Here is a 12,471-nt window from a genome sequence, read left to right on the forward strand (position 1 = left end):
GCTTCTCTGATCTTCCAGCATTCACTCCAATAACTGGCCCCAGGTTTGTTTTTATTAATAAGACCTTTTAAGATTCGTGTTACAGTAATTTTTATGTCAACCCAGGGTTTGTGAAACTAGGGCCTTATTTAGTTTTTTTTTTTCCTCTATGAGACTAAGCAAGAGAGAATCCGAAGGACTGTGATTCTGTGCTGACAGATGCAAAAGTTATACATTGCATCAATGTGTGGATCGCCCTAATGCATAGCTTTCTAACTATACTGCAAAAATACTACAAATCATAACTCACTTATTCATAACTATTCACAATGCACTGCTCAGCACAGAAGCATAAAATAGTAGCCTGTTTATATGGACACACATAAATTAATCATTATGAATTTTCCACTATTAAGCAGATTCATGGATTTTGGAATTTGTAACTATTATAATTTCAATTCATCTTGCCTACACCTTAGTAATAATGCAGTTGGACTTTTCAATAAATAAATAAAAATACACACTTTACTTTGATTACACCATGATCACGGCTTGGTTCTTTAGCAAATTCCCTTGACAGACACTATAGAAATGATTTATCCAAGTATCTCATTTACTTTTATACTTTATTTTCTGCTTTTAGTTTCATAAGAAGATTTTCAAATAATAAATTGATGTTTGAAATGTTACATTGAACTCCAAGTTTAAGATGTGGCAAATGGCCTAACTGCTTTAAAGGTCATTGGCACCATTTTTATGGAGAAAGAGCATGTAGACAGTCTGCCAACACAATTTCAACCTTGGGTTTCTGGAGGAAGGCATGCAGATGCTCTTTGGCTGTATTTCAAAAGACATAGACTCTATGACAGCGAGTGGGAGGCATGCATTGGAACTGTAATGACTATATCACTGATTTACATGTGTCAGTTATATACAGCTACATCTTACAATGAATTCTTAGCAAGTCCAAAAGTCACCATGAAGTAGGTGGCAATTTTGTGCTTGTCATGGCATGGTCTGATTAAGAAAGTCAGGAGCCCAGGAAGGGTACTCGTAGAGGTTAAACATAGGTTCAATCCAGGTGAACATGCCAAGCATCACCACAGCAACTCCCAAAATATTTACTCCAAGTCCAGCTTTAACCTAGAAAAGGGAGAAAGCAGGAATTTCAGTCTCCCAGGGGAAAAAAATTGTACAAAGATTTCAGAATTGCTTCACACAAAGCATAAACCTGATTTCCATGCACCCTCAATGACCTATGTAACTTGTGATTATCATCAAGTAGGGATATTCTTCCTTTTACATCAAATGAGAATCTGTCCCCAACTATCATTTTGACAGCAGCAGAAGGCTTTCTCTTAGGAATATATGTAAGTCAATCTGCCCTTGTATGTCAAGGTATAATTGGAGATTGATGATCTTCTTTCTCAGTGGATAGGTTTCAGAATGCCGTGTGATAACTGTATTCTTCAGGATCACCTGACATTATTGGTTTCCCACGCAGCCATTCTTTATTGGAAAAGTTGTACTGTCATTGATATTCCTCTTCTTTAGTGGTGCTGTTTTTGAAACTCCTACATAATACTTCTAGTGTCCATTGAACAATCTCAAAATAGTTTTTTACACATTAGAAATTGTCAACCTCTGCTCTTAAATTGCTTTTCTTACTACTGTTTGTTTGTTTTTCCCCTAGACCATAACCTTGCTCAGTTGTCTGTATAATATCTTTGGCTGGTTATATGATACAATAGTGGAGGAGGGTAATTGTGACAAAGACTCTGTGGCCTGCAAAGCCTCAAACAATCATAGTTTGTCCCCTTGAAGTGAAAGTTTAGCTACTCCTGAATTGTCTGCATTTAAAAAATGGCTTTCCAAAGCAAAAGGGAAATATTTAATATGATTACTATGGAGACCATTTTCTCTGTCCATGCAAGCCACTCATTTATTGCATGTCTTTTTGTATTTACACACACACGTATACATATATGTCATATTTTATGTTAAATATATTCTATTTTCCAACAAGATGTTATGTGCCTTGTATATAGAAACATTCCAAGAAGTTTTATTTTGCTTGGACGCAGGGATAGCAATCTGGGTGGGAAGAAGGAACAGGAATACATCTTGTAACTCCATGTATGTAGCAAACTCAGAGAATTGACTTTGACTGTATTCTTGTTTGGGTTGGGTTGGAAACTGGTGATGAGTTTGGGTTAAAACTAGAATATTCTCAAATTGGTTCTTAGATACCACTATTTTTGTATTTGGAGACAAAATGTATGTTCTATCACTTAAATTTGCCTTTGTTTCTCACAGGGACCCTACAATGTTAGAATCTAAAGGAAAGAGACTTTTCCTCAGGCACTGGGCAGTGTCTTATTCAGAGCAAATATTTCATAATCATTTGTAGTAGAGAACTGTAGTGTTGTTTTCGTTGATGAAGTTTTTTGACCCTGTTTCTTCTTGCCTTAGGTTGGATCCTAATCTTGCCATAATTTGAAGAAGTCATGTTAAGAAATTCTGTGTCATTTTTCTTTTCCCCACACCTGTGCTCATACATTCCACATCTTTATTTATGATCATAAACTCTAATGGCATGTCCACTTTTTAAAAATAATTCTATGACCAGTCATGCACATAGTTTTAGAAACAGACTTCAAACTCTAATTTTCTCAGTGGTTGATTAGAGTGCAAGGGTAGCGCTTGTTTGGGCCAGCAGGTAGAGTGGTGCATTGGGGGACATCCTGTTTTTTCAGCTGCTGACTTACCATGTCGATGACTTTCAGGTGGCCATATGAAAAAACGATAGCATTGGGTGGATTTGCAACTGGCAGAAGGAATGCAAATGATGTACAGAGTGTGGAAGGCAGCAGAATATGCAGAGGGTTCACATGAATGGCTTCAGCCTGTGGAAAAAGCCAAAGGAGAGGTGAATACAAGTGCTGAGGGTGGGCACCAAACATGAAAACACACAAACTTATTGCAAAATACTTTCCCAGAACCAAGTTGAAATCTAAAAGCATAAAATTTTGCATAATTTATAACTTTTTGGAGAATTTTAAAGTGTCTCTTATTTCTATGATTACTGTTATGTGTTTAGACCTTTATATTATTATTCATTTAGAAAGTAAAGTATCACTTATCTCAGAAACTACATAAAACCAAAATGATTTATTATATAATTGGTGTATATACATACACATGATATACTATATAATATAATATCTTTGTATATTCTTAAACATTTTAGAGTATTATAAGCTGGCTAGTCTAGCTCAAAATAATAGATGATGTCACTGAGGTCAGAGACACCAAAGAAATTATCAAGCATGCAGCTGATACCCAAGAGAATCAGGAGGAGGCCTGGGTGCCTATGTCTCTAGAGACTTTCAGTGTACTACTAGTTCAATCATTTCTGTGAGAAATGTGAAATTCCTCAGTGATCATTACTTAAGAAGAATTGTTATTATCTGAAACTCATTTCATAATTTTCTAAAAACTTAATTTCACTAAATAAAAACAGAAAGCTGAGATGACATTTTGCCTGTAATTTCTTGCCAATAAGCAATTGATAAATAATCTTTATGTTCTTTTCTAATTTGAAGCAGCAACTCAAGTCTATGAGTAAATAACCCTGTGGAGTGTCTGGAAAGCATGTTCAGAGAGACTATCCTGGTTGTTTCTTTAAAACAATTCTTAATTTAAAGTGCTTTCTTTTCACCAAAATAATTCACCTAAATCAGAAAAACATTTCATACGAAGCTATCTCATATAATTGCTATGGAGCAAGGAAAAGGGGGTCTTTCCACCTCTCTTAGCAAATTGTCTCATTTATTTCCTGGGCATCAGAGAACTGCCTAAGGTATTTAGGCCTCATGATTAGGACTATTTCTCATTCTCATTCATCTGTCCATCTCTTATAGGAAGAACTTTTCAGAAACTTAGGAACACTGTTCTGAAGGGAGATATTTTAAATGCCAGGAACTATGAATCATCTTATAGCTGCAATGGATCCAGAATGATTTCACATTTGCAAATTCAAACAAAACAAAACAAAAACCCAGACAGAGAGAAGGTAAATTGTTTACTAAAGATTATACTACTTGAATGTGAAACATAGTTCCCTTGAGCAAATGTCACCTGGTGCAGATAAAGACCATATAAGTTGCTTACAGAAGGTCCATTTGGGCCTAAAGAAACTCCATACCGCAGGATGAGAACTTACAGTCAAAACAACAACAAAACCTACTCTCGAGGAAAACAATATAAATGTAATACTCACCAAAGGAGACAATATTGGGAAAAGAATGGTGATGGTAGCTGGGTTGCTGGCTACCTCTGTCAAAGACGTGACCATCAAAGAAGATATCAGGATTATTAGCCAAACTGGTAACGAACCTAAAGGAGATAATTTACTTCCTATCCAGCTAGATAGTCCTGATTCCTAAAAAACAAATTTGCAGTATTTATTATTCACATAATTCATTTTTATTAATTTTTTTTCATTAATTTTACATCCCAACCACAGTTTCCTTTCCCCCTTCTCCTCCTGTTCCCTCCCTCTGCCTCCCTTTTGCTCCCTGATCTACTCCTTCTCTGTTTCTGGTCAGAAAGGGGCAGGCCTCCCATGAGTGTCAATAAAGCATGGCATAGCAAGTTAAGGTAGAACTAAGCTCCTCTCTTTGTATTGAGGCTGGACGAGGCAACCTAGTATGAAGGATAGGTTCCCAAGAGCCAGCTCAAGCATTAGGGACAGGTCCTGATCTCACTGCTAGGAGACCCACAATTAGACCAAGATACACTACTGTTCCATTCATTTTAATGAATTGCAATTTAATCTCTCTCTCTCTCTCTCTCTCTCTCTCTCTCTCTCTCTCTCTCTCTCTCTCTCTCTCACACACACACACACACACACACACACACACACACACACACACAAAGTATTTACTGAGTTAGTTTCTGAAATATCACTTCCCATATTCTTGTTTTTTGGTAGTTTTGATATGGACAAGTTTTCAGAATTATTTTAATACTATTGCCATGCTTTAAGAAGTTTAAATGGTCTCTCTATGCTTTTTTCAATTAGATTTTAATTTTATGTAGTTAACATATGTAAATGTCTTGATGAGTCATGATAGACTATAGAGCTTTAAGAAGAGGGAAGCCCTCAGGCTCCTCTCTCTTCTCCTAAGATGTACCCCCCGAGCAAGAACTTTCAACTGCTGTTAGCTATTTACACTGATATTTAGGTATTAATATAGTTATCTTTCAAATTAACATTCTAATTATGCTTTTTCTTAAAATTTCAACTTGAAACATTATTTATTGATTTCTTAATATGTTACCTGAGGATTATGTTTTCTTATACCATTCATCATACTTATATTTTCTACCCTTTAATTCTCCATTAATAGCAATACTTTAGTTAAGTCAATATTTGATATTTACTGCTGTAATTATATAAATATTGTTCATTGCTGAGCCACTTAACTATCTAAGATTATATTTACTTCCTTTGTTTTCCAAAGAAAACATTATTCTGTTTGCTTAGTTTTCTAAGTACTATCACTAATTCATCACGCTCTTCAAACTATCTGGGGACCTATCTAACAAGCAAACAAACACGTGGAGTAAGTGGGTTTGTTTTGTTCATGTTCCCTCAAGTTGTCTGTCCTGGAATAGAGCCTCCCTCCACTCCATCTGGACTAGATTCATTTTAAACTTACTTAACTTCCTCCTTGTCTCACCACTCTGCTTTGTGGGAACCCCTCCTTCATTCCATTCATTTGGAGAAGCACATCCTTTCATATGTGCTGAGATTGTTGGACGGAAGGCACTTTTGCAGAGCCTCTATAGGTCTGAAAATTCTTTCATTTCTCTTCACACTGTTTTTCTGGTTCTGATTTTGAGAATTCTAATTTTGAAATCATTGAAACTGTTCAGCAATGTTAAGCTAGTAATCTATTTTCTTTGTTTTACTGTGGAGTTCTTTAGATTGACTGAATATTGGTCTTTGATTGCATGTAGTCCAAAAATTGCCTGCACTCTGATTAATAGGTTTGCTACTCTGTTTTTCCCCCTAGAAGAAAAAAAATCTACCTTTTATGAGATTACACTCATGACAAACTAGGCTATGCATCAGAAGAAACTTTGGTTATAAGTAGTAAATTCAGTTTCAAAGTGAATATAAACATCGCAGACACGGACACTAGATATCAGTTGTATTGTTCATTGTTTTGATTCATATACAGAATTAACTATTTTATTTGTTTGTATTTTAGCACTTGTATATTTGTGCTGTGTGTGTTTATATGTGTGGGGGCACATGTTTGTGTGTGTGTGTGTGTGTAAGCCTGGGTTTGATGTCAAGAGTCTTGACTGCTCTTCATGCTATATGTGGAGGCAAGTTCTCTCAGCTGAACCGATAGTCCACTGATATGGCTAATCTATCTATCTAGGTTGCTCTAAAATTACAGAGGGCTACTACACCCACCTGCCGTTTACACAGGTTTTGGGGATTTGAACTTTGTTCCTCAAGCTCAGAGAGGAAGCATTTTATCCAATGAGCCATAGATGGGTTTGGATATTAGCTTTATAGATTAATACATATATGGGTATGGATACTGAGTATAGTGGTTAGAAGTATAAAAACTGAAGTACAAGGACATAGATTCCTAGCAGATGAAGTAAGAGTATGTTTTATCTAGGTCTGATTGAGAGTAATGCACCACTTGTTTGGGATTCTTTCTGGAGTCCATTATGATTCTATCTCCACCTCAAGATTCTGAGATCTAAAATGTGGACTCTTCATGAATTCCTCCAGCATGAACCTCTTAATAGCACTCTTAGCCAAGCATCTTGGAGGCTTCGCTTCTGAGAAATTACTTGTGCTGTTGTTAGAAATGGCCTTCCTTTCCACTTTTTTTTTCTCTTTCTAAACAGACTCTTGTGGAGTTTGTAGACTAGTGCTCTAGTTTTCTTATCTTTTCACAATTTTACTTTATTTTTTAATTAAAACGAGTTCCATCATTTCCCCCTTTCTCTTCTCTGCAACCCTTCCCATGCCCCCCATCCCCTCTCAAATTCATGCTCCCTTCTTTATTATTGTTATACACACACATACCCAGACTCACATACATGAGTGCATATATATATATATATATATATATATATATATATATATATATGTATATATATTAGAGTGTTAGTGTTGCTTGTATGTATATGTTGTAGGCTGATCACTTGGCACTGGACAGTCATCTCTTTTCAGTTTTTACTGTCTTTTATACTTTTTTTGTATTTCTGATATATTTTGATTTTATCTTTGAACAGTGTTGCTGACTTTTAAATATAAAGTTGATATAATTCTAAATTTTAGAGGATTACCTGGTGATTATTTTTTAAATGATATTTTCTTTTACTTTTCATATCTTTAATATTTCTTATGTCTCTTTGAGGTACCAGTGACAAAATTTAAAGTGTTTTTTGCTTTGTCATTCGCTTCACCTTTTCCTTGTTCCATTTCTTTTTGTTTTTACGTTCATTTTATTTTTTTGTCTTTGGTTATAGTATATGGGGTTTCCCCCAACTATCTCGTGACTCTTGACTACTTACTCATTTTTATTTAAAGAGATTATTAAATGGTGATTTAAAGCTCTTGCTGATAAGCAAGGACTGTTGATGAAGATGATGCTTCAACTTTGCTACAGAATAAGGCAATTTTCTAAAGACTCTGTGGCCCTTCATGAGTGGGGATAGATTTGAAGAATTCGCATAACCTTGGAAGCTTTTAAAAACATCTTTAATATCCAACTCTGGCTTCTTCCATGCTTACAATATGATCTGTTGCTTCCAATTGCTTCTCACTTTCAGGATCTTACTATTAAATCACGTAATTTTTTGAGGACTCTTCCATTTTCTGACCTATGTACTTCATCTACTTGTACAAAACCATTTACTCCTACAATATTTTCCTTCTATTGTGTGTGGTTTTGAACACCTTTTGCTTGTTATTGACTGTACTATACAGTTTTTAACCTTTAAAGACTGGTAGGAGTTTTTGTCATTATTATTATTATGTTCTTGGGAGCTTAGGAATATTTGAGAAAACAGTATTTAATTTTTTAGAGTTATCTTCAAAAAAGCATTTGAGGAATACGTAAAAAACCAACAATAAAGAAATTATTCACTGGTTAGAGTTGGACAGTGTCTATCACTTTGTGGGATATCAATCATCTTAAAACAAATCAGAGCATTTAAGAGAGAGTCACAGCATGAGGTAAATAGTGCATAATTGCTATCTCATGTTTTCTTTCAATTAGAAATATTCCCTGGCTTGAGACACTTGCCAGACAAATTATGACTTTGAACAAATGTTTTTCAAGTTGTCTCCTAGTATTAAAAAAAAAAAAACAACCTTTAGGGTCATATTTGTGTACAGACTTTTTTTTCTGGGAAGCTGATGACTTCAGTTTGGTTACTCAGGAATAGTTTTTTTCTGGAAATTCTTGTATAATGCAGATTCTGGTTACTAGGATTTTTATAATGAATTAGTCCTCCCTCCATGATTTCCCTAATTTTTCCACTGAGAGAGCCATGTGCATTCGACTAAGTCCACACCTTTTCATTTCCTCAGATTTGGCTGTTCTAGGGTCTGGTCGATGCTTTCAAAGCCACTTTGAGTGTCTAGAATCCAGTCTAGACATATTTTGAGGACAGATGAGCAAAATTCTTATGAATGCCAGACTTTCTGATTCTGCTTTCCTCACAGTTCAAATCAGCAGACATAGAGATGGCAGTTATTTATTCTGAGAATTCAGATCTCATTACTGCTGAAATAGTAGAAAAGAAAATCGTTATTGTCTTATATTTCTACCATTTTTATCTGGACAGGTTATGAGGCAAGGCAAATCTAAGCCTAAAGCAATTTTGCAAAAGGCTCTCTGAATTGAGATGATTTCCAAAACTTACAGTTATTACTAAATCCTATTGCTAAAGCTCAGAATCTAAATACTATACAGAAACTAGTAATAAAGTTAGAAGCAAATAATATTCTCCTAACAAATTATCAAGAAGAAAAGGTAACAATTTGTCCCGAGAATTGAAATAAATACATAAACATATGACTTCTAAGAAGCCAGGGGACGTTTCACAACTCCTCCCTTGCCATTCTCTTGTTTGTGACTGAGTATGGAAATGGATGCAAATAAGCTCTGAGTATTTAAAGAAAGCCATGAAACCCATAAGTGAACAGTTTGTAGTCAGACAGAAGGATATTCTTGGCTTTTTCAAAAAAATTTTTGAGAGCTTTATACATTGATGCTGCATCAACACCACTCCCAGGCTTCCCTCCTCAAACTTCTCCCATGTCTCCCTCACTAGATTCATGGTCTCCTCTTCAATTATATATTATTATTCATATGTATTATATATATACATATATATGTATATATATATAACTTACGGAGTGCATTCGACATTGTTTGTATATAAATGTGCCCAAGAATTTTAGAGAGGATAATTTTCTTCTAGCAAATCTGCAATGACCAGGGCAATTAGAAGGGATAGGAGCTTGCTTTGTATCAGCTGGTGAATAGATCAATGAAGTGGCCATCTGTCTAACTCATGATGGTTTCATTTCTTCCTGACAGTGGATATAATATATTAGAAATTATCACATTAAATTTTCTGGACTTCATTCACTAGATATATTTATTTATGGTGTTATGTTTTATTTTCTTTATTTGACAATGACAAAATGATGGCTTATTGAATTGAAACTCAAGAACCACACAAATTCCAAATGAAATAATGTAAAAATATAAGCAAGCAAACAAACATGTTCCATTAGGAATCATGTTTTTTAATCTAAGTTTTTGCTCTTACTAAGCTACTAATATAATACCATGGAATAAGAATTTAAATCTTCTTTGCATTATTTTTTGACATGATGAGACACCATAGCATTATTGTTTATGCTTGTAGCCTGTAAAAGTTCTTGGACTCTGAACTCACCTCATCTGTGTGGGATACTGCATGGCTATTGAATTCTGCATTATTAAAATTAGAGGATAAAGGTGAATATGCCCAAAGCTTGAGTGTGTCTGTATTCTTCTTTTCAACCACCTAGTTAATTGTTAAATATCTTACACACTGAGCATTACCTGACAGCCATCTGCCAGGGCAAAACCTCCACCAACAAGAATGGCTATGTCCCAGGGCATGAATGACTGGAATTCTTTCCAAGTAATCAGGGGAGAGTAATCAAAAGCAACTGCAAAACAAAAACCCTACAATTAAATATTGTTGAAAATAAGAAAATCTGACAAATTTATCATTATCCTGAATAGTCATTTTACAAGAAACTTACAATATTGATACTGTTTTCAAGGCAGCGATTAGATCTCAACTTTGAGTTTCCACTGACCTTAGGTGGAATATTGTATTATAATGATTAAAAATGCTATAACTTTGCAGCTGGGGAGATGACTCAGAAGTTAAGCCCATTGGCTGTTCTTCCAAAGGACATGAGTCCAATTCCTAGCATCTACATGGTGGCTCACAACTGTCTGTAACTCCAGTTCTACATCTGACCCTCTCTTCAGAACTTTACAGGCACAAGGGATCCACATAGGTGCAGGAAGACACTAATATACATAAAAAAAATACTTCAATAAACTACTAGAAAGTAACTTGGACAAAGCCTTCAGATAATATTTGAGGTACGTTTAGATAAATTATTATGATGTTGTCATTAGTAATACCAGTCATTCACTGACTCATTTTTCCACTCTTACTATAGGACGGTGTATTGAACTCTGTCAAGTTGACATGATCTAGAATCAGCAAAGAAGGGAGACTCAATGAAAAATGATTTTGATTGGTTTGGCCTTTGAGCATGTCTGTGGGGAGCTGTCTTGACTGTTCATTGATGTGGGAGGACCCAGCCAACTGCGCATCATATCATTTCATTTGATGAGCCCTGGATTTTATGAGTAGAAGAAGCTTCAAAATCATGAATGTATTTGTTTCTTTTTGCTCTTGACTGTGGATGTGAGGTGACTGAAGTTCCTGCCTTCATGTCTACCCAATGATGGACTGTGCCCAGGGTAGTAAGCCAAAGCCTCCCCTTCTTTATGGTGTTCTGTTGTCAGGCTATTTATGTTAGCAGCCAACATGAAACTGTGTTTCCAAACTGTTATAACCATTTTCCCTATGTATGTAACATAGGGAAATACAGCCCCTGAAAGCACAGGCATGAATGAATCGTGTGTAAGCAGTGCATGTAGGAGAATGCATGCTCCCGCAGATGTGTGTACTTCTTTGTCCATGGGTTGTGAGTACAGTCAGTGCTCCTACTGAGTAACTTTTCCAGTTGTGACCCCAGGTTATGTCCACATGGGACTTGTTCTCTGTTTCTTCAAGGACTTCTGTGAAACTGTAAGTAATCTTTCTCGTGAAATTCACCCTTTTTCTGGGTCCTCAAAATTATTACTGAGGTCACATCACAAAAATGTGACTCTAAATCCTTCTTTCCTTGTTAGCCAAATTCTGATTTTGGCAGGGTATGTGGTTGTATTCCCCATAGAAGAACTGGAACCTGGGTATAAAAAGAAATCTACTTTTCACTTCTGCAAACTCTAGTAAATCTTCCTGTAGGTAGAGATAAACACTGGCTGAGTAGGGGGTTCAGGATATAAGTGAGATATGCTAAGATAGAGATTATGCTGGCATGGCCATTTTTAATATCCTATGTGCTAACTAAAGCTTATGGAATTTTAATTTCTATAAATTCAGTATTAGAAATGATACTCAACCAATTTCTCCCGTAGATGTAGTTTTTGTCAATTCCTTAGCTGGAATCAGAAAGAAAAGTAGTCCTGCAACTAAAGCAACAGTTGAATCTGTAACATAACCAGGGTACCTAAAAATATAAACAAATGTGTACATTAAAAATGGTATGAAGAAGTTACATGAGATAAGATATCAGTTAATTATGCTAATAATAATTAAATAGAAGTGGTAATAAATATAGGTCATTTACTGTGGAAAATCTGTTCTAAAACACATAGATTCCCAATGAAGTGATGTAACTTATAAGGACCAATCATTTCATAATGCATCCCTAATAGTTCAATACATTTCTCATATTGTCAATACCAAATAAACAGATGACACCTTATCAGACCTACAGAGCAAAATGTTCAGGTAAACCTTCAGGTGTGTTAACCAGTTTTCTCTTTCTAATATTGCTTTTCATTGTAATGTCAGAGAATTGAGGTTTAAGCAGTTGCTGGAGTTCGGCAAAGACCCGCGTCATTGATTTATAATGTCATTCTATTGAATTTAGGAAGACATGCTGTTGCTAATGTCCCCTCAAACTCCTCTATAAACTGTGAAAGCAAATTGATCTGGTTTCTGGGATGAAACACCTGCTTCTGCAGCGGGCACTAGACCTACCTACAAAGGAAATCAACCCCATTTGATGCTTTG

The 12,471-nt window shown here is 35.5% G+C and overlaps 1 protein-coding gene across 1 annotated transcript in view; it reads right to left on the reverse strand.

Moving 5' to 3' along the window:
• Window positions 1-984: 984 nt before the first annotated feature.
• The window catches only part of Slc13a1 (solute carrier family 13 member 1), an 81,577-nt gene continuing 70,090 nt past the window's right edge, over window positions 985-12,471 (reverse strand). Inside the window, exons 11-15 of the mRNA XM_059256533.1 lie at window positions 11,796-11,902; window positions 10,143-10,252; window positions 4,262-4,423; window positions 2,748-2,885; window positions 985-1,122 (exon numbers count right to left, since the gene is read on the reverse strand). Coding sequence (XP_059112516.1) covers window positions 985-1,122; window positions 2,748-2,885; window positions 4,262-4,423; window positions 10,143-10,252; window positions 11,796-11,902 — 655 coding nt within the window. The remainder of the gene's footprint in view (window positions 1,123-2,747; window positions 2,886-4,261; window positions 4,424-10,142; window positions 10,253-11,795; window positions 11,903-12,471) is intronic.

The sequence above is a fragment of the Peromyscus eremicus genome, chromosome 3 (assembly GCF_949786415.1).
Source record: "Peromyscus eremicus chromosome 3, PerEre_H2_v1, whole genome shotgun sequence".
Lineage (NCBI taxonomy): Eukaryota > Metazoa > Chordata > Mammalia > Rodentia > Cricetidae > Peromyscus > Peromyscus eremicus.